A 27,811-nucleotide genomic window follows, 5' to 3' on the forward strand; every position below is an offset into this window, starting at 1 on the left:
CGCGGCGCTCCACCAATGGCTGTTGGCGGAGCGGCCGTGAGGGGCGGGCCGTGGGAGAGCGGCGGCCAATGAGCGGGCGGGTTGCTGCGGGGTCTGCGAGCGGCGCTTCATTGTCGGGAGCGGCGGCGGCGGCGACGGCGACATGAGGTGGGGACCGGGACCGGTACCGGCACCGGGAGCCACCGGCGGGGCTCCGGGACTGGGGCAGGAACGGGGGAAGTGGAGGGAAAACCGGGAGCGGGGGAGACCGCGGGGACCGTGGGGGGACCGGCACCGGGGGGAGACCGGGAGCGGCGGGACCGGGAGAGACCGGGAGCGGGGTGGGGGAATAGGAAGGGACCGGGAGCGTGGCGAACAGGCGGGGGGGGATCCCGGCGGTGGGGAGACCCGCACCGAAAGCGGCGGGGGGGACCCTGAGTGGGACCGGGATGGGACCGGGGAACACCGGGAGGGAGCGGGGAACACCGGGAGGGAGCGGGGAACACCGGGAGGCACCGGGAGGGCCGCGGTGGGGCGGGGGTCGCAGCCCCCGTCAGCGCCGCTCCCGTTCTCTCCCCGCAGGGGCGATCGAGGCCGCGGCCGCGGCGGCCGCTTCGGCTCCAGGCGAGTCCCGGGCCCGGTGCCGCTCCGGGGCCCGCATGTCGCGACAGGACCGTGTCGTGACGGGGCGGGAGGGGGTGTGGGGCCGCAGGGAGCGAATTGGGGTTTTCTCTGCCCTGTAGGTTCCGGCCCTTTGTGCCCCACATCCCCTTCGACTTCTATGTCGTGAGTAACCCCCGCCCCGCGGGCGATTCCCGGGAATTTTCCGTGACTTTTCCCGGTTTAACCATCCTCCCCAGCCCTGATTTGCGGGGGTTGGGTTCTCGTGATGTGGCTGAACTGAGTGAATTCCCTAAATCCCCTAAAAACGCTGGTGGTTCAGTGAAAAACCCACACTGGAGGATTTTTCTCCCGTTGGAAATGGGATAACGGGACCCAGTCGAGGAATAATGGCACAAATCGCTCCAGGATTGGGGTTTTTGGGATTGCAGCAGGTTGGAGTGAGGTTCCCCCCACCCTCAGGGTGATTCCCATACCTGCCACTCCCCTCAGGGCTTCACCTACCTGTTTCCCCCCTTTCCCAGGAGGAAATCCCCTCTTCCCAAATTCCGAGTTTCTGCCCTCTGCACGGGTGACTCCGTGGCTGCAGACAACAGGGGATTAATGGGTTAATTTAATAAATCCTTTAATAAACCTCATAAAACCCTCTGCTGGCCGCCTGTGCAGCTGCTGGAGGCTGTCAGGAGCAGGGGGGATGCGATCCCGCTGGGAATTGTGTCCCGTTCCAGTGCGAGATGGCTTTTCCCCGCGTCAAGCCCGCGGCGGACGAGTCGGCCTTCAGCGAGGCCCTGCTCAAGAGGAACCAGGACCTGGCTCCCACCGCTGCCGAGCAGGTGCCGTGCCCAAAATCCCCCCAGCGCCTCGGGGAATCACGAGTGGCTTGAGAATTAGTTAGTTCTCTGGAATAAGCACTTTGGAGGAGTGTTGTGGAGAATAATACGGATTCCTGGATAATTCTGTTCCTTCCCAGGCTTCCATCCTGTCCCTGGTGACCAAGATCAACAACGTCATCGACAATTTGATCGTGGCACCGGGCACCTTTGAGGTGGTGAGTGCAGAGGCTCCGTGGGAGATGCTGAGTGAGGTTCACAGTGGTGGCACTGGCAAACGGGAGGAGCTCCTCAGCGCTGACCCGCCAAACGCGGCGTGCGGGTTGAATTCCCGGGGTTTTGGGTTGTTTTTCCCGCCAGCAAATCGAGGAGGTTCGCCAGGTGGGCTCCTACAAGAAGGGCACGATGACGACGGGGCACAACGTGGCGGATCTGGTGGTGATCCTGAAGATCCTGCCCACCCGTGAGTGCCCCCCGGGCGGGATCGCGGCGGCCCTTGGCACCGAGCCTCGCTCCGACCCTTCTCCTGCTCCTTTTCCATCTCTGTTTTCCCAGTGGAGGCCGTGGCAGCCTTGGGGAACAAGGTGGTGGAGAGCCTGCGGGCGCAGGACCCCAGTGAAGGTGAGGCCGCGCTCCGGAGCGGCGAGGGCCGGAGATCCGCGGAGATTCCCGGCGCTTCCCCGCGCAATTCCCGCTCTTCCTGCAGTCCTGACCATGCTGACCAACGAGACCGGCTTCGAGATCAGCTCGGCCGACGCCACGGTGAAGATCCTGATCACCACGGTGCCGCCCAACCTGCGCAAGCTGGACCCGGAGCTGCACCGTGAGCGCCCGGCCGCGCCCCCCGCCCGCAGCCGCCGCCGCGCCCGGCGCCGCCTGGGAAAAACGGGAATTTCTGCTTCTTGCAGTGGACATCAAGGTGCTGCAGAGCGCCCTGGCCGCCATCCGGCACGCGCGGTGGTTCGAGGAGAACGCCTCGCAGTCCACGTGAGTGCGGCGGAGCCAGGGCTGGGTCCAGGTCCTTGTTCTGGGTCCAGGTCCTTGTTCTGGATCTAAATCACCATTCTGGGTCCAGATCCTTGTTCTGGGTCCAAATTCTCATTCTGGATCCAGATCCTCATTCTGGATCTAAATCACCATTCTGGGTCCAGATCCTTGTTCTGGGTCCAAATTCTCATTCTGGATCCAGATTCTCATTCTGGATCCCAATCCTCATATTAGATCTAAATCCCCATTCTGGGTCCAGGTCCTTGTTCTGAATCCAAATTTTCATTCTGGATCCAGATTCTCATTCTGGATCCAAATCCTCATATTAGATCTAAATCCCCACTCTGGGTCCAGATCCTTGTTCTGAATACAAATTCTCATTCTGGATCCAGATCCAAATTCTCATACTGGATCCAAATCCCCATTCTGGATCCAAATCCCCATTCTGGATCTAATAATAATTCTGGATCCACATCCTCGTTCTGGGTCCAGATTCTCATTCTGGATCCAAATCCCCATTCTGAATCCAAATCCTGCTCCTGGCTCCAAATTCCCACTCCCAAGAACACAGAGAGCAGTCTCTGTGGGACTGAGCCTCCTCCTGCCTCTGCTCCAGGGTGAAGGTCCTGATCCGGCTGCTCAAGGACCTGCGGATTCGCTTCCCCGGCTTCGAGCCGCTCACGCCCTGGATCCTGGATCTGCTGGTGGGGTCACCGAGCGGTGCCGCTCCCGATCCCGGCGGGAGTTGGGATTCCTGTTTTTCCTGCCCTAATTCCCGCTCCTCTCCTCTGCAGGGCCACTACGCCGTGATGAACAATCCCACCCGGCAGCCCCTGGCCCTCAACATCGCCTACAGGTCCTACATGGCTTCCTCACAGAAATTCCCACTGTTTCCCCAACAGAACCCCTGGGATCTCAGGGGCTGACTGGGAGACAAACCCAGCCCATCCAGCTGGGATTTCCTGGTGCTGTTTTTGCTGCAAGGATCCGGTTTTTAACCCGGAATGTGCCGTGCAGGCGCTGCCTCCAGATCCTGGCGGCCGGGCTCTTCCTGCCCGGCTCCGTCGGCATCACGGATCCGTGCGAGAGCGGCAACTTCCGCGTGCACACGGTGATGACGCTGGAGCAGCAGGTGAGGATGAGGATGAGGATGAGGAGGGGTCCCCGGAGCGCAGGGGGCTCAGGGGGGTCACTGTCCCCACGCTGACCTGTCCCCGTCCCCAGGACATGGTGTGCTACACCGCCCAGACCCTCGTGCGCATCCTCTCCCACGGAGGGTACCGGAAGATCCTGGGACAGGAGGGTGACGCCAGCTGTGAGTGAGGCCGGGGCGTGCCCGGGTGGGGACAGGGATGGGGTCCCCGAGCTGTGAGTGGGGCCGGGGCGTGCCTGGGTGGGTTCGGGGCTGGGGTCCCCGAGCTGTGAGTGGGGCCGGGGCGTGCCCGGGTGGGTTCGGGGCTGGGGTCCCCGAGCTGTGAGTGGGGCCGGGGCGTGCCCGGGTGGGTTCGGGGCTGGGGTCCCCGAGCTGTGAGTGGGGCCAGGCGTGCCCGGGTGGGTTTGGGGCCGGGGTCCCCGAGCTGTGAGTGGGGCCGGGCGTGCCCGGGTGGGTTCGGGGCCGGGGTCCCCGAGGGGTGCCCAGCGTCACCTCTCGGGGCAGACCTGGCCTCCGAGATGTCCACGTGGGACGGGGTGATCGTGACGCCGTCGGAGAAGGCGTACGAGAAACCTCCGGAGAAGAAGGAAGGGGAGGAGGAGGAGGAGAACCAGGAAGAGCCGGCGGCGGGCGAGGAGGAGGAGAGCATGGAGACGCAGGAGTGACACCTGCGCTGCCCGCAGCAGGTGAGGGGACACCGGCCGAGGGACACCTGGGGCTCAGGGCCCCTCCTCGGCCACCTGCCGTGTCCCCGTCTGTCCCTTGTCCCCGTTTTGTACGTTGCACATTAAAGTGTCCCCCCTTTCCAGCGTGTCCTGCTTGCTCAGGTCCGTGTGGGACAGATGGGGGTGAGGCAGGTGGAGCAGCAGGAGAAGGATCCAAGGCTTGAAGGAGCCACTTGGGGCTGCCCAGACCCCACTTGGGGCAGCCCAAATCCCACCTGGGGGTGTCCAAATCCAACCTGGAGCTGCCCAGACCCCCCTGGCAGCACCTGCCTGGCTCTGTTGTCCCCAAGGCCCCTCAGGGACGTGGGAGCACCACGGACTCTCGGTCACTTTTATTCCAGCGCCCACAAATCCGGGAGCGCGGCTCGGAGCGTCCCGGGTCCCTCAGCTGCAGGGGATGGGGGACACCCCCTCAATTCCTGAGCTGGGATAGACAGGGATTGCTGCTCCCCTGCTGTCACCTGCTCCCCTGGCTGGTCACTTGCCCTGGTAGCCGCCGGCCTCCAGCATGGCTCTCCTCCGCACCGTCTCCTTGGCCACGCTGTGGTTCAGCCTCCGCAGCCGCTCCTGGCACGGCAGAAATCGCCTGTCAGCGCCTGGGGGGGCTCTGGGACCCCCTCGGGGGGCTCTGGGACCCCCAGACCCCCCGTGCCCCCTCACCTGGGCGTTCTGCAGGATGTTGTTGACCAGCACCACGCGGCGCCGGGCGTTCAGCAGCTTCTTCACGTAGGGGTCGAGGTCCAGCGCCACTTTCTGGTCCTCGTTGATGCGGCAAAGCTCTGGGGAGGGGTTTGGGTGAGCCCCCGGTGCCCCCGCGCTGAGGGGGACAGGGGGGACCCCCCGGCTTTGGCTCACCTGTGGCCAGGCTGTCGATGTGCTCCCGCAGCTCCACCTGGCTCTCCCTGTGGGAACGACAGGAAAAACCTGGATCCACACCCCAAATCCAGCTCTGTGTCCCCGATACGGAGCCCAGCACGCCCCAGCCACCAACCCAAAGAACTGCCCACCTCACGTACCCCAAAGCTTTTCATCCCCAAAACTCGCCCTCACGTATCCCCAAAGCCCTTCATCCCCAAAGCCCTTCATCCCCAAAACTCGCCCTCACGTACCCCAAAGCCCTTCATCCCCCAAACTCACCCTCACGTACCCCCACCGCCCCACAAACCTGCCCTCCCCTGCTCCACCTGCCCCTCAGCCTCGCAGCCCGGCCCGCCGCGCCCCGGCCCGTCCCGCCCCGCTGCCGGTGCCCGGACCTGACGCTGTGGACGTGGCGGTCGAGCTGCCGCACCGCGGGCCGCAGGAACTGCAGGAGCCCCTCAGCAAAGAGCTCCCGCGCCCCGGGGCCGCTCCCCGCCGCCATCTTGGCCCGCGGCCGCCGCGGGGGCTGCTGGGAAACCGAGTCCGCGGGGAGGGGGCGAGGCCGCTTCCGGTGCGCGCCGCGGGGGCTGCTGGGAAATGTAGTCCCAAGGGACGGTGCGAGGGCGCAGCTGGACGCACATCTGGAAACGCATCTGGAGGCGCATCTGGCGGCACAGCTGCGCTGCTGAGCGGCCGTCAAAGGCGCTGCTGGCACACCCAGGCCATAGATTCCAACCCCATCTATTACAACAACATGGAGGTGGTCCTTTCACCTCGATATTTCAGCTTTTAAAATATTTTTTTGGTTTATTTTCATACAAAAGTTAAAGCAGGAGGTGAAAATCAGCGTTGAGGGCTGCACCACACCCAGGCCACAAACATCCACCCATTAAATAACCGTTAAACCAACACATTTTTGGTCATTTCGCTGCTTTTTTTTTTTTTTTCCTTTTTTTCCCTCTTTTTTTTTGTTTTGTTTTTTTGGCTGCTCCTCCCAGGAGTCAGGCGTGGGCGTCGGGCAGGGCGTGCAGGACGTGGTCCAGCAGCTGCAGGGCACGGTGCAGGTGCACCTCGATCCAGCAGGGCGTGCAGGTGATGCTGGCGCGGGGGTAGTCGGGCCCCCAGCCCTTGACGAAGCTCAGCCTAACGAGGCACAGGCGCCGCAGGTCGTCCACGCCGAGCCCCGCGGCCACCGACAGCCCTGGGGGGCACACGGGGGTCACTCCGGGGTGGGGTGGGCACCACGGGGGTCTGTGGTCACTCACTCACCGATGGCCGGGGCGATGCCGCCCACCGAGCCCGGCCCGGGGATGCTGCCGGCCACCGCGGCCGCCTGGGCAGTGGCCGCAGCCTGGGCAGTGGCCGCCTGCTGCTGCATCTGCCGGTGGCACTGCCGCAGGTCAAACACCTGGGGGGACACGGGGGCACCCTGAGCAGGGCGGCTTTGGGCTTTGGGGAGAGCCTCTGGGGTCCTTCACTGCCCAGAATGCCCTAAAAGTGTCCCCAGCCCTCCTGGGGACCCCTGAGCAGGGGTGGGGGTATGCCAGGGGCCCCCTCAGAGTGCCCATGGGGGTCCCTCCATCTCTGGGTTCCTGCCACTCCTAAAATCCAGGCCCAGAACTGCCCCCACCCCTCCTGGGGGGATCCCTCAGCAGGGCTGGGGGTACCTCAGGGCCCACCTCAGTGAGCCCATGGGGGTCCCTCAATCCCTGGGGTCCATTCACTGCCCAGAACCCCCTAAAATCCGGGTCCAGAACTCCCCCCAGCCCTCCTGGAGACCCCTGAGCAGAGTGGCTTTGGGGTGGGGGTCCCACCTCAGCATGCCCATGGGGGTCCCTACATCTCTGGGTTCCTTCCACTGCCCAGAGCCCCCTAAAATCCGGGTCCAGAACTCCCCCCAGCCCTCCTGGGGGGATCCCTGAGCAGGGCTGGGGGTACCCTGGGCTCCCCCTCCGCATGCACATCGGGGTCCCTCCATCCCTGGGGTTCCTGCCACTCCTAAAACCCATGCCCAGAACCGCCCCCAGCCCTCGTGGGGAGCCCACCTTGATGTGTGCCCCGGGGTACACCTTGTGCACGGCGTCCCCGGGGGCTCTGCCCGCCTCCCTGTCCAGGTAGAAGCTCTGCACGAACACGGCGTGGTCGCTGCGGCAGCGCATCCACACGTCCCCCTCTCCTCGCCGCTCCAGCTGCACGCCCTTGCCGATGTGCAGCCTGGCCCAGGGCCTCAGCACCGACCCCCAGCCCCCCGCAGCCCCCCAGAGCACCCACAGCACCCACAGCCCCCCACAGCCCCCCACAGCCCCCCACAGCACCCACAGCCCCCCACAGCCCCCCCCAGCCCCCCGCAGCCCCCCACAGCACCCACAGCAGCCACAGCACCCACAGCCCCCCACAGCACCCACAGCCCCCCACAGTCCCCGTTCTGCCTGCCCGGGCCGGCCCCAGCCTCTCCCTCTTTGCCCAGGTTATCCCCTCCTGTTCCTCGCTTACCCCTCCCCGTTATCCCCCCTCTTTCTGCCCTAATTCTCCCTCCTGCCCCCCTCTTTTCCCCATTTCCCCCTTTTCTCCTGCCCTATCCCCCCATATCCCCGTTCTCCCCTGTTTATCCCCCAAACCCCCCGCCCTGATTATCCCCCTTCTGCCCCCCATCCTTCACCCCCACAGCCCTGTGCCCCCTGCCCCACTGTTCCCAACCCTCCCCTGTGCCCCTCATGCCCTCTGACCCACCGAGGCCCCCGTGCCCCAATCCCTCGTGTTCCCCATGTCCCCCATGCCCCCTGACCCATCGTGCCCCCTGTGCCCCCCATGCTCAATGACCCTCCTTGCCCCCCATCCCCTCCACACCCTTCGTACCCCCTGTGCCCCCTATGCCCCCCATGTCCCCTGACCCACCGTGTCCCCTATGCCCCCCATGCCCCGTGACCCACCGAGCCCCCCATGCCCCCGTGTCCCCTGACCCACTGTGCCACCCATGCCCCCCAATCCCTCGTGTTCCCCATGCCCCCTACATCCCCCATGCCCTCTGTACCCCCTGTGCCCTCCGTACCCCCCGTGCCCCCCATGCCCCCCATGTCCCCTGACCCACCGAGCTCCCCATGCCCCCTAATCCCTTGTGTTCCCCATGCCCCCTACATCCCCCATGCCCCCTGATCCACTGTGCCCCCCATGCCCCCTACATCCCCCATGCCCTCCATACTCCCTGTGCCCCCCTGACCTCCCATGCCCCCTGACCCACCGTGCCCCCCATGCCCCCTACATCCTCCATGCCCCCTGACCCCCATGCCCCCCGTGCCACCGTGCCCCCCGTGCCCCCGACCCACCGTGCCCTCTCGCTGGCCGCGCAGCGCTGCACGTTGGAGAGCTGCCCCAGGCAGAAGCGGGCGCCCCCCGAGGGGTCCACGTAGCCGTCCACCACCACGGTGGGGCAGCTGGAGGGCACCTTGAAGATCTCCCCCACCTGCACGTCCTGCTCGAAGTAGGCGATGGAGCACCAGAATTCCGGGCCTGGAGGGCGGCACGGGGGAGTTGTAGGGGGGTCACGGCACCCACGGGTGCTAAGGAGGGTGGGGGGCACTCACCGGGGTGGGTGGACACGGGGGGCTGGAGCACGGGGGGCCCTGGGAGGGGCAGAGAGGGGGTCAGCACCCTGAAGACCCCCCTCAGCCCTCGCTCAGTGCGCCCCAAACCTACAGCAGTGGTTGGGGTGGTGCTGGGGGGGCTGGGGGTGGCTCTGGCTGCTGGGATGTTGTGGGGGGGTGGGCTGAGACCCCCCCAAAGTCGGGGTGTAGACGGTGGCACTGCTCCAGCTCAGCGGTGAACCTGCAGGGGGACACGGGGGGACATAAGGAGGGTCCCCCCAGGGGGGTCGGGGGGCAGTGGGGTACCCCCATACTCACTGTGGTGGGGTGGTTTGGGGTACTCGTTCTGCGGGGGGCCTTCGGGGTGGGCCAGTGGAAGCAGGGGGTCCTGGGGGGTCGCTGTGGGGGAATATGGGAACGGGGGGTCATTGCGGGGTGGGGGGCTCAGGGTGATGCCCCAAACCCTGGCAGGGTCAGGGCTAGGGGGGGGGTCTCACCTCGGGGCGCCATGGGGAGCGCAGGGTAGGGCCGGGGCACGCCGGGGGGCTCAGGGGGCCGCCGGGGGGGCAGCGCTGGGTGGGGCCGGGCGGGGGGCTCGGGCCCCGGCTCCCGACGGGCCGGCAGCTCCATCTGCACACAGTCATGGACAAACTCCTCCTTCACCGGGCGCGGGGGGGGCGCTGGGGAGGGCGGGGGACACACACCGGAGACCATGGGGGGCTCGGGGAGCCGCTGCGGGGGGCTGGGCTGGCTCGGGGGGGCTCCCCGCCGGCCCCGGGCCGGGGTCTCACCTGTGCTCGGGATGCTCAGACCTGCAGGAGAGGAGGGGGCGGGATTAGGGGTGCCGGTGACCCCCCACCCCACCTTGGCGATCCGCCCGCGCGGGGGTCGCGGCTCACCGCTGTCGGGGGTCCCCACGCGCTCGTAGTGGTAGGGGTTGACACAGACGCTGTCGCACTTGAGGTCGAAGGCGAACTGGCAGAAGGCGGCGGGTTTCAGCTCGTTCTTGTGCAGGTCGGGCCAGCGCCAGAGCCGCGCGTAGATGACGTGCGGGAACCCCTTCCTGCCGGCCACCTGCGGGGAGGGGACACACACACACAGGGGAATGCGGGGGAATGCTGTCACCCCCTCCCCAGGGTGACAGCCCCGGGATCCCCCCCCAGCCCCCAGCGCGGGGCTGGCACCGGGCCGGGGTCTGCAGACAGAACGAACTCCCCCGGCCCGATCCCCCCGGCGGGGCCGCCAGACACTGACTCACCGGGCAGGGCACACACCGAGGGGATGCGGCCGGGGCAGCCCGCCGCCCGCTCCGCCTGAGGGGCTCCTGGGGCTCCCCAGCACCCGGGACCCCCAAACTTGGGGTGTCACCTGTGTCCCCTCCCACAGCCTGCCGAGGGGCTCCTGGGGCACCCCAGCACCCGGGACCCCCAAACTTGGGGTGGGGTTACAGCGGGTGTCACTTGTGTCCCCTCCCACAGCCTGCGAGGGGCTCCTGGGGCACCCCGGGACCCCCAAACTTGGGGTGGGGTTACAGCGGGTGTCACCTGTGTCCCCTCCCACAGCCTGCGAGGGGCTCCTGGGGCACCCGGGACCCCCAAACTTGCGGTGGGGTTACAGCGGGTGTCACTTGTGTCCCCTCCCACAGCCTGCGAGGGGCTCCTGGGGCACCCGGGACCCCCAAACTTGCGGTGGGGTTACAGCGGGGGTCACTTGTGTCCCCTCCCAGCCCGGGGGTCCCGGGGTACCTGGAGCCGCCCGTCCAGGGTGCGCTGCACGGTGACACACTGTCCTGGCTGCGCCCCTCCGGAGGTGACAGCGACCACCAGCGCGTCCAGCTCGTCCCTCTTCTCCTTCAGCTTCCTGAGCAGGCTCTGGATGGCGCGGCGGGCGAAGGCCTCGCTGTCCCCTCCCTGCCGGTGGCACAGCAGGCTGTGCACGATGCCGGGGCCGCTCTCACTGCCCAGGGACATGGCGCTGCGGCCCTGCAAGGCACGGCGTGTCCCCGCCCGTCACCTGCCGCAGGGCACACCGAGCCGCCACTCTCCAGGTGACAAAGCCATCTGGCACCCCGAGCCCGGGTTCGGTGCTCCCCGGCTGATCGCAGGAGCTGAGCCCCGGAGCTTGTCCCCAGCTCGGGGAAGGGCTGAGGTGACAGGACACACTCGGGGTGTCCCCAGCGCCCCACGGCAGCAGAGCCAGAGCTGGATGGTGGCACCCTGGCATCAGGCCGGGGGACAGCGGTGTCCCCAGCGCCTGGCAGGAGCGGGGCTGTGTCCGTGCCCGGTGCCACCGGGACAGAGCGGCTCCGCTGCCGCCGCCGCGGCCAGACTAAACAGAGCCCAGCCTGGCGCCGCTCCTTAACCCCGCTCCCTCCCCGGCTTCTCCCTTTCCTGCCTCCCTGCCAGCCCCTGCTCACGCCAGAGCCGGCATGCAGCGCTCCAGAGCTTTGGAAAATCCTTGGGATGGAGCAGACACAACAAACCACCGGCCTCTGCTCCTTATCTGGGACTGCGAGGGAGCCTGGGTGTCCTGCCAGCCCTCCCCGCGTGTCCCCCTGTGCCGAGCTCCTCCAAGATGCCACCTCGGTATGGGGACACTTCCAGGGATGCTGCAGGGACCCCATGGAGCCCCCCGCCAGGCTCTGGGGTTCATCCCGAGGATCTCATCCCGGCTGCTGCCTCAATGCCAGCATTCCCTGCTCCCTGCCCATCCCCTGCCCCGTGTTTCGGGGATAAAGGCAGTGGAAGAGGGGACCCGGCTCCATCCTCCCCTGCCAGGAGAACCCCCGGCTGGTCCCTGTCCCACAGGGATGCTCCTGGCACAGCACGGGGCACGGGAAGGTGACCAGGACGGCGCAGGGGCTTCGAGGGGTGACAGGCCCCAAGGAGGGGACACAGGGCACGGATGATGGGTCAGGCTTTACTCACCTCCACCGCCCCCGGCTGCCGTCACTCGCGGCCCGGCTCCCGCCGCATCCCCTGCAGCTCACGGTGCTGCTGCCGTGCCCTGACCCCCTGCCCTGCCCTGAGCCCCCCTGTCCTGCCCTGCCCTGCCCTGAGCCCCCTGAGCCCCCTGCCCTGCCCTGAGCCCCTGCCCTGAGCCCCCTGAGCCCCCTGCCCTGAGCCCCCTGCCCTGCCCTGAGCCCCCTGCCCTGAGCCCCCTGCCCTGAGCCCCCTGCCCTGCCCTGAGCCCCCTGCCCTGAGCCCCCTGCCCTGCCCTGAGCCCCTCTGTCCTGCCCTGCCCTGCCCTGAGCCCCCTGCCCTGAGCCCCCCTGTCCTGCCCTGCCCTGCCCTGACCCCCTGCCCTGCCCTGAGCCCCCTGCCCTGAGCCCCCTGCCCTGCCCTGAGCCCCCTGCCCTGAGCCCCCTGCCTTCCCCTCAGCCCCTTCCTCCTGCCCTCAGCCCTTTCCCTCAGCCTCTCTCTCCCCGTTCCCGGTCCCTCAGCCTCTCTCTCCTCTCCCCGGTTCCTTTCCCGTTCCCGCTCCCTCAGCCTCTCTCTCCTCTCCCCGGTCCCGGTCCCGCTCCCTCAGCCTCTCTCTCCTCTCCCCGGTCCCGTTCCCGGTCCCTCAGCCTCTCTCTCCTCTCCCCGGTCCCTCAGCCTCTCTCTCCTCTCCCCGGTCCCGGTCCCGCTCCCTCAGCCTCTCTCTCCTCTCCCCGTTCCCGTTCCCGCTCCCTCAGCCTCTCTCTCCTCTCCCCGGTCCCGGTCCCGCTCCCTCAGCCTCTCTCTCCTCTCCCCGGTCCCGTTCCCGTTCCCTCAGCCTCTCTCCTCTCCCCGTTCCCGTTCCCTCAGCCTCTCTCTCCTCTCCCCGGTTCCTTTCCCGGTCCCTCAGCCTCTCTCTCCTCTCCCCGGTCCCTCAGCCTCTCTCTCCTCTCCCCGGTCCTGGTCCCGGTCCCTCAGCCTCTCTCTCCTCTCCCCGGTCCCGGTCCCGGTCCTTCAGCCTCTCTCTCCCCGGTCCCGGTCCCTCAGCCTCTCTCTCCTCTCCCCGCTCCCTCAGCCCTTTCCCAACTCCGTCCCTACAATAACAAAAGGAGCGGCCGGAGCGCGTGAGGCGCCGCCGCGCCGCAGCCAATGGCAGCGCCCGTAACAGCCGGGCCTCGCCCCGCCAGCCAATCGCGGCCGCGCTTTCACGGCTCCAGCCCCCACCCCACAGCCGGGCCCCGCCCCCGGCGCCGCCGGGCCCCGCTCCCGCCGGGATGGCCGCGGGTCCGGGCCCGGTTATCCTCCGGGAATACCGCGGGTCCGGCTCCGGTTATCCCCCGGGAATACCGCGGGTCCGGCCCCGGTCATCCGCCGGGAACACCGCGGGTCCGGCTCCGGTTATCCCCCGGGAATACCGCGGGTTCCGGCCCCGGCTATCCGCCGGGAATACCGCGGGTCCGGTTCTGCTCCCACCGGGAATACCGCGGGTCCCGGTCCCGGTCATCCCCCGGGTCCCGGTCCCGGTTATCCCCCGGGAATACCGCGGGTCCTGCCCCGGTTATCCCCCGGGAATACCGCGGGTCCGGCCCCGGTTATCCCCCGGGAATACCGCGGTTCCCTGTGGATTCCCGGTGCTGCCCCCCTCGCTGCATCCCCCTCCTCTTCCTTCTGCCCCCGAGGAGTCAACTCAGGAAAATCCCGTTTCCCACACAGAGCTTTGGGAATTCTCTCTCTTTAAGTAACCAGAAATGCAAGATTCCAAGGGAATGGGAACAGGGTACTGAACAGGAAAATTTAAAGCATGGAAGAGGTGGGTGAGAAAAGCACAGACCCTTTAGTCACACTGCATCTTGAAAATTTATCAGCTTTTTGAAAAATGATGGATTTTGGAGCCTGTTCTGGAAAAGAGGCATTTCCACTTCACTGTCCTGCCTGAATTTTCTCTAAACAAGCACTTGAAACACACAGAAACACATTAAAAAAAGAACTCAAAACTCCAACCCCCCAAAATCCACCAAAAGAGGGAAGTTTTCCGCCTGCCCCAACCCCACAGGGATTTTTGGTGCAGAACCAAAGGAGCTGGGAGAACAGCAGCCAAACTCGGGCTCTTCCTGCTGGGAAGGCTGGATTTGGCTTAAACTCCAGCAGGGAATGCGGCTGTCCCAAAATGTGCAAGGGTTGATCCCAACAGTCAAGAAACCCATCCCAAAACTCAACCACAGAGCTCCAGACGCACACACGGACGCGGTCCCCAAACCATGGATGCACCCCTGGCGCCGCCAGCATCGATTCTCCGTGGCAGATCCATCCCATCAGGGAAAAACCACCAAAAAGATCCCCCCCGGCAAGAACAATCCAAAAAAAGTTTAATATAACAGAGAGTATCAAAACATCGAAGAACACACTAAGTCTGAATTTTCCATCGGGGATTCCCAGCGCAGCTCCCGACGGAACAGCCCCCCCTTCCCCCGGCAGTCCCGGCCCCTCAGTCGGTGGCCTCGGGATCCGTCTGTGCCATGTACGCGTCCAGCTCGGCGTCCAGGTGTCCCTTGGTCTTGGACATGTAGGCGTCCAGCTGGTTGTCCAGCTGCTCCTTGGTGAGAGCGGGGCGCGCCGAGCCTCTGCCGCGGCCCCGGCCTCTGCCGCGCCCGCCGAAGCCGCCCCGGCCGCGCCCGGCCATGCCGCGCCCTGCCGGGGACAGAGAGGGGACACAACAGTCAGTGCCTGCATCCCGGGATCATACCAGGATTTCCTGCCCCACATCCTGGGATTTCCCGCCCCACATCCTGGGATTTCCCGCCCTGCATCCCGGCATTTCCCGCCCCGCATCCCGGGATTTCCCGCCCCACGGGTGCCCAGAGAGGTGTACGACTCCGGATACACTCCCAGCTCCTTCTGGTTCCTCGGAGCTTCCCAAGAATTCCTCAGTCCCAGCCCAACACCAACATCTGGCTCCTGCGTTTCCCCTCCCAGCCCCTGCCGAACTTCGGTTTTAAAAACAACCCAGTCTTGGATAAATGGGTTTGAATGCCAGGCTTGGAGCTCTCGGGGCTGCAGGTTCCACGCGCCAGCCTTAGCCAGGACAGAGGGATCCCAGCTGAATTATTCCCGTTATTCCCGGCCTGGGCACTCACCTCTGCCGCCGATCCCTCCGCGGCCCATGGCGCCCCGGCCCAGGCCGCCTCTCCCCGGGCCGCCGCGGCCCCTGATGCCGCCTCTCCGCAGGCCCATCCGCGGGGCAATGCCCCTCCCGCCGCGCAGCAGGCCTTGACCTGCAGCGGAGAAGCCAGGAAAGCGGGATTTCAGCCAGGAAAGCGGGATTTCAGCCAGGAAAGTGGGATTTCAGCCCGGGCAGCGGCGCGCGAGGGGACGGGGGGGACGGCAGGGGACTGACCTCGCAGCGCGACTCCTCCTCGGATCATGGCCCGGGCGCCGCGGCCCCGCAGGGCCCCCCGGGGCAGCCCCCGCTGGCCCAGGGCCAGCCCGCGGCCCCCCAGCGCCCCCCGGGCCAGCGTCCCCGCCGGCCGGCCCAGCCGCGCCTGGATGTTGCTCTTGCCGAGGCGCTGCTTCAAGCTCTTCTGGAAGAGAAGATTTGGGGGGGACAGGAGTCATGCAGCGGTCTGGGATTGGGGACACCAGGGGGACACGGCGCTGGGAATGGAGGGGTGTGCCTGGAGTCCAGGCCTGCGTTCCCGATCAGCCAGCACGGGAGCGGGTCCCGCTGCTCCTCGGGGAAAAACCGCCTCGCTACCGAGGGAGGAGGGTGGGATTTTAGGGGCTGTCGCTGCCGTGGGACTGAGGTGAAGCACTCGGCAGCTCCCAGACCCCGGGATGAGCCGTTTCTCTGGAAAAATAGAGAGGAGACATCAACAGCCTGCACCCAACGCCCCCACCAACAACCAGGGAATGACAACGCGTTGCTGATCTGAGGTCAAAAGCGGAAATTTTCTCCAAGTCCCTCCCAGGTATCTCATTTTTAGGATCATGGAATGCTCGGAGGTGGGAGGGATCCATCAGGATCATCCAGGCCCACTCCTGCCCCTGCACAGACACCCCAAAATTCCATCCTGTGCATCCATGGGAATGGTGTCCTGGAGCTCTGGCAGCCTCGGGGCTGTGCCCATTCCCTGGGGAGTCCGGGCAGTGCCCAGCACCCGCTGGGGGAAGAGCCTTTCCCTAAAATCCATCCTAAACCTCCCCTGGCACAGCTTCGTCCCATTCCCTGAGGAGCCTGGGCAGTGCCCAGCACCCGCTGGGGGAAGAGCCTTTCCCTAAAATCCATCCTAAACCTCCCCTGGCACAGCTTCATCCCATTCCCTGAGGAGCCTGGGCAGTGCCCAGCTCTCTCTGGGGGAAGAGCCTTTCCCTGATGCCCAGCCTGAACCCCTGGCACAGCTCCAGCCATTCCCTGGATCCTGCTCCTGTCCCAGGGAGCAGAGATTGGAGCTGCAGATCCCCCAGTCTCCCCTCAGGCTCCTCTGCTCCAGCTGGACACACCAAGCGCCCTCAGCCACTTCAGACCCTTCTCCATCCTCGTCTCTCTCCTCTGGACACTCTCCAACACCTTCTTTACAGAATCCCACAAGTCTCCAGGTTGGAAAAGACCTCCCACTGCCCAGCCCAGGGCACTGAGTGCCACATCCAGGCTTTCCCTGGTCACCTCCAGGGATGGCAACTCCAAAATTCCCTGGGCAGCCCCTGCCAAAGCCTGACCACCCTTCCCAGGAAAAAATTCCTGTGTCCAACCTGATCCTCCTGTCAGGGAGATGTGCCAGAAGGTTCCCCCCGAGCCTCCTTTCCTCCGGCAGCTCCCCACACTCACCCTCCATCCCCTTCCCTTCTCTGGCCTCTTTCTCTTTCCGGAGGAGCTTTTTCCACATCCTGCAAGGCCCAACTCCCCTTTCCCCTCACCTGTTTGAGCTTCAGAGCGGCCTGCACAGACGGTCTGTTCTCCATCTGCTGGGCCAGACGTCTGTTTCGAGCGCTGGCCAGCTGCTGCTGCTGCATGGTGGCCCGGATATTCACCGGCATCGGCTGTTTGTTCTTCAGCATGTTAGTGAAGCTTCAAGGTCGAATAAAACGGGGTTTCATTAAAGCTTAAAACACACAATTATCGGCATTTCACGGTGCTCGAGCGGGGCTCCAGCTCCCATGAACCTTATGCAAAGAGTGGCACGTATGGGATTACGGATCCCTGGCTGGCCGCGAGGCCCGGAGAGGCAGGAATGAGGTGGAAGTTTCCAGTGGGAATGAGAAAGCCGGAGGTTAGTGGGTTTAGAGATGGCAGAAGGGGTGACAACCAGCAGGAAGCGGGGATGGTGGTGACAGGGGGAGAGAAACAGGACAACAAAAGCCAAATCAACCCCCAAAAAATCCGGGAAAAGAGTCAAAATTTCAGGCCAGGAGGTAGGTTGGGAAGCTGCCACGCTCGTTGTCCTCTGGCGCCAGGTTGGAAGGGATCATCTTAAAGCCTTCTCCAACCTTAGCAGTTGTGTGATTCTACAAAATTCCAGCACCCTGAACATCTCCTGGATATTATATACAGACTTCTCTCCTGAAATCAGGCCGCTTGGGAATTTTTGTGGTGTTTTTTTTCTCCATGGAAGAGCAAACACGCAGCGAGGCGGTAAATAAAGCTCCTCAGCAGCACCCCAGCAGCTTCCTGGGAGCTGGCGAACAAAACCCACCCCTAAAAACGAGGAGTTTGGGCTGACAGGGAGGGAAGGGGGCAGCAAGGTGTCCCTGAGCTCCCTGCAGGGAGCAGAAGCTGCCCCATGGCAGCGTGTTTAACCCCAAAATGCTCAGTGGGACAGTGGCTGCCCCACGGCAGCGTGTTTAACCCCAAAATGCTCAGCGGGACAGTGGTTACCCCATGGCAGCGTGTTTAGCCCCAAAATGCTCACTGGGACAGTGGTTACCCCATGGCAGCGTGTTTAACCCCAAAATGCTCAGTGGGACAGCGGTTACCCCATGGCAGCGTGTTTAACCCCAAAATGCTCAGTGGGACAGTGGTTACCCCATGGCAGCATGTTTAACCCCAAAATGCTCAGTGGGACAGCAGCTGCCCCATGGCAGTGTGTTTAACCCCAAAATGCTCAGTGGGTCAGCAGCTGCCCCATGGCACCGTGTTTAACCCCAAAATGCTCAGTGGGACAGTGGTTACCCCATGGCAGCGTGTTTAGCCCCAAAATGCTCAGTGGGACAGTGGTTACCCCATGGCAGCATGTTTAACCCCAAAATGCCCAGTGGGACAGTGGTTACCCCATGGCAGCGTGTTTAACCCCAAAATGCTCAGTGGGACAGTGGCTGCCCCATGGCAGCGTGTTTAACCCCAAAATGCTCAGTGGGACAGTGGCTGCCCCATGGCAGCGTGTTTAGCCCCAAAATGCTCAGCAGGACACCTGTTAGTCTCCACAGAGGAGCCACACGTGGAGAAACCCAGCGGAATGACCCACGGGAAGAGCTCGAGGACAGAGAGAGATGGAGGTGAAGCGAAGCTGTTGCCTCTTACAAGGCCCAGAAGAGCCTTCGGGCCGGTTCCAGGGCCGCCGCCGGCCTCTTACAGGGCCCACCCGGGCAGGTGGGAGCCTCGGGCGCGGCAGCAGAGCCAAAATACCAATGTCAAAACATGTGGGAGAGACAGGGAGGGTGTGAGGTTGGTCTCTGCTCTTACAACAACACATCCCACCGGATTTACGAGGCAAATCAACACTAAACACGGAGCAATCCCTCCGGGATTTTTGGCCCTTTTAACCTTGCGTGCCGCAGGGGTCGGAGGGTAAGGCGGGGGTGGAGGCACCCGCTCGCTCGACGAGGTTAAAAGAGGGCGGAAACCACGGTGGGTTTTTGGATAGTGAGAATTAAGTAAAAAAAAAAAAAATTATATATGATTTCTTAGGAGCTGAAGGTGCCGTTGGCTTCCTCACCGCTCGTTCAGAGACATCTTGGTGGTGCTCTTTAGCACGACCTTCGGTGCTGACTGTGCAGCCATCTTCAGAGAATCTGCAAAACAGGGCCCAGAAGGGAAAATTTAGACATTTATTACACATTTATACTGCTAAGTACTAAACATCCCTTCCATTCTGCCTCTTTGGGTAGAGGAAATCAAGATTAGGGCAGGTTATGTGTAATATATTCATTTTTCCCAACTGATTTTTAGCCCTCTGCCAGAATTTTTCCGTTCTGATTCTGGGATTTTGAATGTTTTTTAGTCCTCACCCGGTTTTAATAAATGAGGGAGTTCCTTTATTTCTCCCTTACCAAAAATATATCATTTTTACAGTGAATGCTTCAGCAGTATTAGGAGGAATAACACAAAATTCCAGGAGCAAGATGGCAACCAAATGCCACCTTCAGAGCAAAGATGCAAAACAGAACCCAAGACATCAGATTAAAACAATTATTACGTATTTACATGATTAAACATTAAAAAACTTCTGCTCTCTGTGGAGAGAACTAAGAGTGAGGCTAGTTATACGTATTGTATTTATGCATTTTTAATGTTTTCTAGTCCTCTACCAGATTTAATTAAAATTGGGAGTTATTTTAAATTACCTTTAGTAAAAATGTATATTTTTACAGTGAATACCTTATCATTTTTTTTGAGTAATAACATACAAATCCAACTGTAAATAGCACCCAAACGCCTTTAGCACACTGATACCTCCACATTTCCCATGTTCTTAGCACAACCAAGGTGCAAACCCCAATTCTAAGGGCACAGGGAATAAAAATCCAAGATGATGCTACGAAAGCATCATATCCTTTAAAAACATGGAGGTTCCAGCTCGCTCAGGGCAGGGATTTAAATCCCCCCCCCAGTGCTGGATGCTACAGACACACTCTGGGTTCCAACCCCCGTGCTCTGCAGATCGATTTATTAATTTAATTTATAATTAGCTGCAAATCGAACGGGTGGATGACGGCCGGGATGCGCTTATTCTATAATACCCTGAAAAAAACGATTTATGAGAGGATTTACATACAGCAACTGAGACAACAGAAAGCCTCATTGCTGCTTGAAGCTGATTGTAATAATTTTGTTTTAATGTACAGCAGCTTCTTCAATTTGAAGTGGTTTTTAAAGCGTTTTTCTTCCTGAGGATAAAAAAAAAACAAAACAAAAACCGCTCCGCCTCCCTCAGGCCCGGCTCCGGAGGAAAAGCCCCGACCCTGAGGGGCTCCCCCGGGCTATGAGGGGACCCTGAGGGGGCCATGGGGGGAACCGCGGCCCTCAGGAGCGGCCCCCGGCGCCCCGCCCCCGCGCAGCCGGGCCGGTCACTCACCGAAGCACACGGTCGCCAGGTCTCCGGTGGCTCGGCCAGCAGGCGGGCGGGCGAGTGAATGCGGGGCCGGTGCGGGGCCGGTGCGGGGCCGGTGTGGGGCCGGCGCGGGCCGGGGCTGGCGCTGAGCTCCGCCCGCCGCCGCCGCCGCTTCTCCCTCAGCCGCCCGCGACAAAATGGCGGCGGCGCCGCTCCCGCCCCCGCCGAAATGGCGGCCGCGCTCCCGGCCACGCCCACCGCCGCGCGAGCCCCCCCGGGCCGGGCGGTGATTGGTGGAGCCGCGGAGGGGGGCGGGGAAAGGGGCGGGGCGGAGGGAGAGGCGGAAACGGTCTGGCGGGAGCCGGGGTGGAGTCCCTGTGACGTCATAGAAAGCGGTGTCGTCATGGAAACGTCGTGGAACCGTCATGGAACCGTCATGGAACCGGCATGGAACCGGCATGGAACCGTCATGGAACCGGCATGGAACCGTCATGGAACCGTCATGGAACCGTCAGGGAACCGTCAGGGAACCGGCATGGAACCGTCATGGAACCGGCATGGAACCGTCATGGAACCGGCATGGAACCGGCATGGAACCGTCAGGGGACCGTCATGGAACCGTCATGGAACCGTCAGGGAACCGTCATGGAACCGTCATGGAACCGTCATGGAACCGTCAGGGAACCGTGGGACGAGGGAGTCGGGGGGTCAAGGAACCGTGGAGTCATGGAGCTGTGGCAGTGCTGGGATCCCCGCGTCCCACGGAATTGTGTCAGCTTTATCAGCTCCATGGAATCTTAGAATTATGGAATCACACAATGCTCAATCGTGGAATGATATAGGATCCAGGCGTTAGGGAGTTGTGGAGTTGGAAGGGGGCTGTAAGGACCGTGGAGTCCCCTGCCCATGACACTCCCGGTGTCCCACCGTGTCCCTGGGGGCACTGCCCAGCTGCTCCTTGACCCTTTCCGTGCCCCTTTCCCGATGTCCATCCCACCCGGGCAGGGCCGATCCCAAGTGGGGATGGCGGGCGGATGATGGCGCTGGCGGCCCTGGTGGGGCCCTTGGCCACCGTCCCATCCCAGTGGGCCGGGAGATCCCAACCGGTTCCTCCAGCGCCGCGGGCGCGGTGCCGGCGCCTCCGGAGCCACCTGCAGCGAGTCCCGGCCTGTCACCCCCTTCCCAAATCCCCGTGCTCCCGCGTCCCACACCCCGACACCGGCCGGGATCCCCCGCCCTGGGGTCACCCTGCCCCGGGCAGTCGGGGTGGGTCCCAGGGTGGATCCCGGGGTGGATCCCAGGTGGATCCCAGGGTGGATCCCAGGGTGGAGCCAGGCCTGTCTCCAGGCACTTGGGGTGACCCAGGGTGGCCTTTCCCTGTGACCCCGGAGTGGGATATTCCCAGGGGGAGGGGGCAGGAATCCCGAGCAGGAATGAAGGAAGGAGCTGAGGACACACCTCGGGCAGGCTCGTGCCTTTATTGTGCAGCTGGATCCCAGCGGGATCCCCTGGGAATGCTGAGGGGGTGAGCCGGGGGGTGGCGGGGGCCTCTGGATTTTGGGAGCCCACGTCCTGCTGCGGCAGGAGGGGGGTCAGGCGTTCTCCCAGAAGAAGTTGTTGCAGGCCACGGTCAGGGCGGCCACCAGGACCACAAATTCCTGGAAATCCACCTCCCCGTCGCCGTTCTCATCCAGGTCCTGCATGATCTTCTCCACGGCCCCCGCGTCCTTCTGGGTCTGGGGGGACACAGGGTGAGCCCTGGGGCTGGGCAGCCGCTGTTCCCCCAGGGAACGGGGAGAGGGAGAGCCCCGCACCCCAAACTGGTCCCGGTTACCTCCAGGAAACATCCCAGCTCGCTCTGCAGCAGCTCCTTGAGCTCCTTCTTGCTCAGCTTGTACTTGTCCCCCTCCTTGCCCGAGTAGTGGTGGAACACATTGATCAGGGTCTCCATGGCCCCTTCCAGCTGCGATCCCATGGCTGCGGCTGCGGGACCCCAGCACGTCACCCACCGGCGCCCCTGTCTCGGTGCCACCCCCACATGTCACCCACCGCGGCCGCGGTGCCCCGGGCAGGACTGGGGGGGTTCCCCGGGGCTGGGCGGGGAGGTCTGGGGGGGACAGGGACACCTGTGCTCACCTGAGCTCCCCGTGCTCCGAGTGCGCCCGCCCGGCCCGGCGGGGCCCGTTAAATAAGCTGCAAGCCCCCTCCCTCCGGGAGGATCCGATACCGGGGCTGGGCAGCCCGGCTGGCACCGGCGGCCAGCCCCGCGGGGGCCGGGCGTGGGGGGCACAGCCCCGGCCTGGCCCCGGCTACACCCGCGGGCACGAACGGGGTGACAGCCCCACCTCGGGGGGGATCCCCGTGCCACCCCCGAGCCACCCCCGGGATGCGGAAAAACCGGGCACGTCGGGAGGGCACCGGCACGGGCACCGGCACCGGCACGGGCACCGGGGTCCCTCGCTGGGCTCAGTGCCCGGTGACCCCACGGGTGGCCACGCCGTGACCCCGCGGGGGCACCGCCGGCATCCCCCGTCTGTCAGCGCCGCGGGACCGGCCCCGCTCCCGGGCCTGATAAAGGGATCCGGTGTCCCCGGAGCGGCCGCGGGAGCCGGCGGGGCCCGGGGGGAGCGGCGGGGAGTATCGGGTGACTCCGCGGGCCCCCCGCGCGCTCAAAGGGCTCTTGTCCGCCTGAAAAGGCCCCACAATCCCCAGCCCGACGTTGCTGCAGCAACGCCTCGGCCAAGAAACCGGACTCCGAGTCGGCCCGGGGGATGCTGATAATCCCGCGGATCCCGTTACGGCACCGGATCCGCGCGGGATGGAGCCCGCAGCCTGCCCGGCTCCGGCATCCCCGGGGAGATCCGCCCCCGAATTCCCGATCCCCCGAATTCCTGATCCCCCGAATTCCTCAGTCCCCAAATTCCCGATCCCCCGAATTCCCGATCCCCCGAATTCCTCACCCCCCGAATTCCTCAGCCCCCGAATTCCTCAGCCCCCAAATTCCCGATCCCCCGAATTCCTGTTCCCCCGAATTCCTCAGCCCCCAAATTCCCGATCCCCCGAATTCCCGATCCCCCGAATTCCTCAGCCCCCGAATTCCCGATCCCCTGAATTCCCGATCCCCCGAATTCCTCAGCCCTCAAATTTTTCAGTCCCCAAATTCCCGATCCCTTGAATTCCTCAGCCCACAAATTCCTGATCCCCCAAGTTCCTCAGCCCCCAAATTCTTCAGTCCCCAAATTCCTGATCCCCCAAATTCCCAATCCCCCAAATTCCTCAACCCCCAAGTGCTTCAGCCCCCAAATTCCTCATCCCCCCTCTCTGGGACACCCCTCCCACCCAGGAGTTGGGACCCCCTCAAACAGGAGCTGCATTTTCAGCAGGGCCGGGTGGTGCCGGGCTCCTCATGCCGGGCTCCAGCCCTAATTTGGGGCTAATTACATCCTGCTGCCTCTGCTCCCACCTCCCGCACTTCCCGTCCCTGCGGCTGAGGACGGGCCCTGCCTGGGCACCCCAAAAGTGGCGGTGCTGTGGGGCCACCCCCTCCCCACTGCTCTGGCAATGGGGAAGCTGGGGGGGGGTCCCCGAGCAGAGGAGGGGTCCCAGCTGGAATTGCGAGTCCCAGAGAGGAGCAGCGATCCCAAAGGGCAGCTCGGGAGCTGCTTCCCAGCAGGACACGGCTCCATCCCGGGGGCTCCGGGAGGGGCCGGATCCCGAAATCCCGGGGGCCTGGGCATGGGGGCACCGGGAGGGGCCCGTGGCACTCACTCGCCGTGTCCCGGTTCCCCGAGCGGCGGGCAGGATTCCGGGAACGGCCGGGGGTGTCACCGGGCCAGCAGCTGCTCGTGACAGGGACGGGCATTGCCCAAAAATAACCCCGAGCCCGGTCCCTGCCAGGGGACGGAGGGGACAGGGCCAGCAGGACTGCGGGCAGCGGCACGGCCGCGGGGTCCGAGGGACAGCGGGACCCCCAAACCCTTCGGGACGGCGGGACCCCCAAACCCTCCGGGACAGCGGGACCCCCAAACCCTTCGGGACAGCAGGACCCCCAAACCCTTCGGGACAGCGGGACCCCCAAACCCTCTGGGACAGCAGCCCCAGGGCGAACCCCAGCGCTGGGGGGTCCCGGGGGGTCCCGGGGGTCCCGGGGGTCCCTGCAGCCGGGGCAGAGCACGCCCAGCAGGGCTGGCACATTCCCAGGACGGGCTCGGGAAGCGGGAGCAGCGAGGGACATGCCAGGAGCTTTACACACAGCTCGGAACAGGTTCCTGCCACTGCGACTCCCCTGCTCCACTTTGACCCAGCTAAACCAGTCGCTCCAGTTCCCGGTGCTGGGCTGGGCCCATCTTGTCTCCCCATCCCATCGCGGGGCTCTGGAAGAGGCTTTGGGGAGGGAGGAGCTGCCGTGGCCGGGCTGGGGACACCGCGGTGGCTCTGGGCACCTGCTGTGGCCCCACTGTCCCCTCCAGCGAGCCCCGATGGGGCCAGCAGGGGCCACTGCCGGGCTGGGCACCGTGCTGGCCGCGGTGACCATCCCTAGTGGGGCTCCCAGGCCAGACAGGCTGTGGAGAACCCCAGCACCAGGATGTGGAAGTGGACACCGACCCCCTGCACACGGTCACCCTGTCACACGGGGTCCCTTCCATATATGGCCCAAGTCCCTGTATGATCCCATTCCTGACCCTATATGACCCAAGTTCCTGCAGGGTCCCTGACCCTATATGGCCCAAGTCTCTATGTGGTCCTGACCCTATATGGCCCAAGTTCCTGCAGGGTCCCTGACCCTATATGGCCCAAGTTCCTACATGGTCCCTGACCCTATATGGCCCAAGTTCCTACAGGATCCCTGACCCTATATGGCCCAAGTTCCTGCAGGGTCCCTGTTCCTATATGGCCCAAGTCCCTATATGGTCCCTGACCCTATATGGCCCAAGTTCCTGCAGGGTCCCTGACCCTATATGGCCCAAGTCCCTATATGGTCCCTGTCCCTATATGGCCCAAGTCCCTATATAGTCCCTGACCCTATATGGCCCCCACTGCTGTCCCTACATGGCCTCAGTCCCTCCATGTCCCCTCCTGGCCATGCCGGGGTCCCGAGGCCGGGTCTGCACCCCGTGCCCGTGGGGCCGGTCCCGAGGGGGATCCGGGGCTGATTGAAGAACTGGGGGTGCCTTTCCCGTGTCCCCTCCCGCTGTGGGGCCGCGGCTGCACCTGCCCCTTCCTCAGCCGGTCCCAGCTCCCCGAATTCCAGGGCCGGGGAGTCACGGGCCCGCCTGGCTGCGGGGCCGGTGATTCACCCCAAACCGGTCCCGGTCCCTGCCGGGCCTGACTCAGCCGCCGCTTTCCCAAGAGGCCATCCCGGTGCCTGACGTGGGGCTCGGTGAACGTCCCAGCCCCGTCCCCCGGTCACCCCGGGGCCGGATGGGGCTGCAGGAAGCCAATTCCTGCCCCGTGAGCTGGTGTGACATCTGCGGGGTGGGGACAGGGCCACCCCGCGCCCGCTGGAGCCTCCCCGTCCCTGAAACCGGGGCCGGTGACGGTGACCCGGGGACCCCCCTGCCCTCGGTTCCCCAAATTCCTGTGTGCCGCCCCAGGGGGTGCTGGCTGCAGCCTTGCTGTTTGTCACAGGCTGGGGACATCGGGACAGCCCTGAGGCTGTGTCCGGGGTCCCCTCGGGGTCCCCGTGGGAAGGGGGGTGCCACCGGGAGCTGCTCGGTGTCCCCAGCCATGTTCGGAACAGCCACTGATTAAAGGGGAGCGCTCGGGCCGTTCCAACCCCCTAATTAATTGGGATTAATTAATTTTTACAGAGCCCACTATTAATAGGGATGATGTCACGGGCGGCTGAGTCACAACTCTCACTCGGTGCGGGCCGAGCCGGGCCCTGGCTCGGTGACGCCGGGATGTGACAGGGATGTCACCGGAATGTCACCGGAGCTCTGGGGCCACCTCCTTGTCCCCAGCCCCGCAAGGAGGGAGCTGGGGGTGCCACCTGCACCCCCGGAACGGGGCTCAAAGTCTGGATTCAATAATCTCGGAGGTCTTTTCCAACCCAAACCATCCCGGGGGTGTTTCCGTGCAAGGTCCCGGTGATGCTCCAGCCCCGGCGCGTTCTCTGCCCGCGGTCCCCTCCTGTCCCCACCGGAGGTGCCCGGGCCGAGGCCGCGGCGAGTTCAGGCCGAGCTTGGTGCTGTGCCCGGGCGGGGAGGGAGCAGGGGACGGACGGACGGACGGACGGACGGACGGCGGCGCCCGGGCGGTGACTGCGCGTCCGTCCGGCCGCGCCAGGAAACCCAACACCGGCGCGGGGGGGACAAAGGCTGCGCTGTCCCCGCTGTCCCCTCCTGCGGCGCGGCTATAAAACCTCCTGAGAACGCCCCAAACCTCCCGAACCCCTCGAACCCTCCCGGGGGCACCACCTGCCCGCAGCCAGGGGGTAAGTGGGGCATCGCTGCCCGCAGCTGGGGACCGCTGGTGTCCCGCTGGTGTCCCGCTGTGCCCTGCCCGTGTCCCCGCTCCGGGCTCGGGCGGCAGCGGCGTCATCACCGGTTCCCGCTGCCCCTTACCGAGGTCCCGGGGCTGAGCTGAGCCCTCGCTGGGCTGGGAGGGGGCGAGGGTCCCCCCTTGGGACACCCTCAGCCTCCGAGCCGCTCGGGGCTCCCGTCCCTGCAGCCCCGGGCTGGCGGCGGGGCCGGTGCCATGGCCGAGCTGCCCGAGCCGAGCGAGCCGAGCGAGCTGACCGAGCTGACCGAGCTGGAGGCGGCCATCGAGCGCATCGTCACCGTGTTCATCACCTTCGCCGCCAAGGAGGGCAGGAAGGGGACGCTGACGGCCGGAGAGTTCAAGGAACTGGTGCGGCTCCAGCTGCCCAACCTGATGAAGGTGAGGGGAGCAGCAGCAGCAGCGCGGGGTCCCCGGGGGTCCCCCCGAACCGCGGGGCTGCTCCCGGTGCCCCCGGGCTTTGCAGCCGTGCCCGTCCCGCTCTCCGGGGCCTGGCGAGCGGCCGAGCCTCCCTGGCGGGTGCTGCCCGCAGGACGTGCCCTCGCTGGAGGAGAAGATGAGCGAGCTGGACGTGAACAACGACGAGGAGCTGAGATTTGGGGAGTACTGGCGGCTGATCGGGGAGCTGGCCAAGGCCGTGCGCAGGGACAAAGCGGGCAAGAAGTGACGGGGCCGCTGCGGGAACTCGGCCGACGTGCGGCAAATAAAAGAGGTTTCCCTGAGCCTGAGCATCGCTGCTGTTCTTGGTGGGGGGCTCCCGATTTGAGCCCCCATCTCCTCCTCCCCCGTGGTGGCCGTGCTGGGGCCGGCCCAGGCCCGCGGTGCCGGTTTGGGGTCACTCCGTGGCTCCGGGCACCCCGGGACGGACGGGGCCATGCCCAAATTGCCCTTGTTCTGGTCTGGCTTTTGGGGTGCCACCCTGCGCCCCACAAACACCTTCCTGCCGCGCTGGGGGGTGCGTGGGGGGCAGAGCCGTGGCTGTGGCCGGGGTGGGGCTCGGGAGATCCCCGGCAGCGATGCCGCGCTGGCCACGGTGGCCACCAGCTCCGTGGCATCAGTGCCCGTCCTCTGCAGGGTCTCGGGTGGCGGGGGGTGACACATCCAGCAGCGCATCCCGGCTGGGGAATGTCCCCGTTCCCAGGGCTCAGCTCCCGAATCCCGGCGCTGCTCTGGGTGAGCAGCCGGGCCCGGTGCCGTTCCCACGGCCCGCTCGCACCGGGAACCGTCGGTGCGGCCGGGAAGGAGGCGTTTCCCGGCCCCACGCTGGCGCCGGGCCAGGCTCCCAAATGAGCCGCCTTGCACCACGGAGCTCCCACTCACACCTCCCCGGTATAAAACCCCGGCCCGCCGCAGCCCGCGCACACCCGGGACAGCCGTGCTGCAGGTAAGTGGCCCGG

The 27,811-nt window shown here is 64.9% G+C and overlaps 6 protein-coding genes across 12 annotated transcripts; 2 read left to right on the forward strand and 4 right to left on the reverse strand.

Annotated features, from left to right (window-relative positions):
- Positions 1 to 39: 39 nt before the first annotated feature.
- On the forward strand, positions 40 to 4,378 carry ILF2 (interleukin enhancer binding factor 2). Of its 2 annotated transcripts, XM_072918407.1 has the most exons (14): positions 41 to 147; positions 562 to 603; positions 723 to 765; positions 1,329 to 1,433; positions 1,571 to 1,648; positions 1,791 to 1,893; positions 1,986 to 2,051; positions 2,137 to 2,253; positions 2,339 to 2,417; positions 3,034 to 3,121; positions 3,212 to 3,273; positions 3,435 to 3,549; positions 3,642 to 3,732; positions 4,075 to 4,378. In XM_072918407.1, the coding sequence occupies exons 1-14, from the start codon at positions 143 to 145 to the stop codon at positions 4,233 to 4,235; spliced, it is 1,155 nt and encodes a 384-aa protein (XP_072774508.1). In that variant the 5' UTR covers positions 41 to 142; the 3' UTR covers positions 4,236 to 4,378. The 2 variants fall into 2 exon arrangements, with proteins under 2 accessions (XP_072774509.1, XP_072774508.1); XM_072918408.1 differs by lacking the exon at positions 1,329 to 1,433 and having other exon boundaries at positions 40 to 147.
- Positions 4,379 to 4,615: 237 nt separating this feature from the next.
- Positions 4,616 to 5,663, reverse strand: SNAPIN (SNAP associated protein; the record flags this gene model as incomplete). The annotated part of the gene is given in 4 exon segments (NM_001245315.1): positions 4,616 to 4,862; positions 4,956 to 5,074; positions 5,151 to 5,197; positions 5,549 to 5,663. Coding segments are annotated over 4 exon segments (363 nt in total). The 5' UTR covers positions 5,656 to 5,663.
- Positions 5,664 to 5,940: 277 nt separating this feature from the next.
- On the reverse strand, positions 5,941 to 11,757 carry LOC115498449 (mothers against decapentaplegic homolog 4-like). The gene is made up of 10 exons (XM_072918406.1): positions 11,662 to 11,757; positions 10,480 to 10,716; positions 9,634 to 9,808; positions 9,526 to 9,546; positions 8,847 to 8,975; positions 8,735 to 8,773; positions 8,477 to 8,660; positions 7,199 to 7,367; positions 6,423 to 6,561; positions 5,941 to 6,354 (listed from the first exon to the last, which is right to left on the reverse strand). The coding sequence occupies exons 2-10, from the start codon at positions 10,702 to 10,704 to the stop codon at positions 6,155 to 6,157; spliced, it is 1,281 nt and encodes a 426-aa protein (XP_072774507.1). The 5' UTR covers positions 10,705 to 10,716; positions 11,662 to 11,757; the 3' UTR covers positions 5,941 to 6,154.
- Positions 11,758 to 14,001: 2,244 nt separating this feature from the next.
- On the reverse strand, positions 14,002 to 20,145 carry CHTOP (chromatin target of PRMT1). Of its 2 annotated transcripts, none has more exons than XM_030291418.4 (6): positions 19,938 to 20,145; positions 18,579 to 18,654; positions 16,564 to 16,714; positions 15,047 to 15,227; positions 14,787 to 14,924; positions 14,002 to 14,340 (listed from the first exon to the last, which is right to left on the reverse strand). In XM_030291418.4, exons 2-6 carry the CDS (start codon positions 18,641 to 18,643, stop codon positions 14,138 to 14,140), a joined length of 738 nt encoding a protein of 245 aa, XP_030147278.1. In that variant the 5' UTR covers positions 18,644 to 18,654; positions 19,938 to 20,145; the 3' UTR covers positions 14,002 to 14,137. The 2 variants fall into 2 exon arrangements, with proteins under 2 accessions (XP_030147278.1, XP_030147277.1); XM_030291417.4 differs by having other exon boundaries at positions 15,047 to 15,230; positions 19,938 to 20,141.
- A 1,227-nt stretch (positions 20,146 to 21,372) lies between these two features.
- S100A1 (S100 calcium binding protein A1) lies at positions 21,373 to 23,787 on the reverse strand. Of its 4 annotated transcripts, none has more exons than XM_030291134.4 (3): positions 23,682 to 23,787; positions 21,748 to 21,896; positions 21,373 to 21,649 (listed from the first exon to the last, which is right to left on the reverse strand). In XM_030291134.4, the coding sequence occupies exons 1-3, from the start codon at positions 23,773 to 23,775 to the stop codon at positions 21,506 to 21,508; spliced, it is 387 nt and encodes a 128-aa protein (XP_030146994.2). In that variant the 5' UTR covers positions 23,776 to 23,787; the 3' UTR covers positions 21,373 to 21,505.
- A 2,059-nt stretch (positions 23,788 to 25,846) lies between these two features.
- Positions 25,847 to 27,704, forward strand: S100A13 (S100 calcium binding protein A13). 2 transcript variants are annotated; one of them, XM_030291646.4, is made up of 3 exons: positions 25,914 to 26,349; positions 26,586 to 26,795; positions 26,947 to 27,136. In XM_030291646.4, exons 2-3 carry the CDS (start codon positions 26,613 to 26,615, stop codon positions 27,079 to 27,081), a joined length of 318 nt encoding a protein of 105 aa, XP_030147506.4. In that variant the 5' UTR covers positions 25,914 to 26,349; positions 26,586 to 26,612; the 3' UTR covers positions 27,082 to 27,136. The 2 variants fall into 2 exon arrangements, with proteins under 2 accessions (XP_072774667.1, XP_030147506.4); XM_072918566.1 differs by having other exon boundaries at positions 25,847 to 26,349; positions 26,586 to 27,704.
- Positions 27,705 to 27,811: the final 107 nt, after the last annotated feature.

The sequence above is a fragment of the Taeniopygia guttata genome, chromosome 25, assembly GCF_048771995.1.
Source record: "Taeniopygia guttata chromosome 25, bTaeGut7.mat, whole genome shotgun sequence".
NCBI lineage: Eukaryota > Metazoa > Chordata > Aves > Passeriformes > Estrildidae > Taeniopygia > Taeniopygia guttata.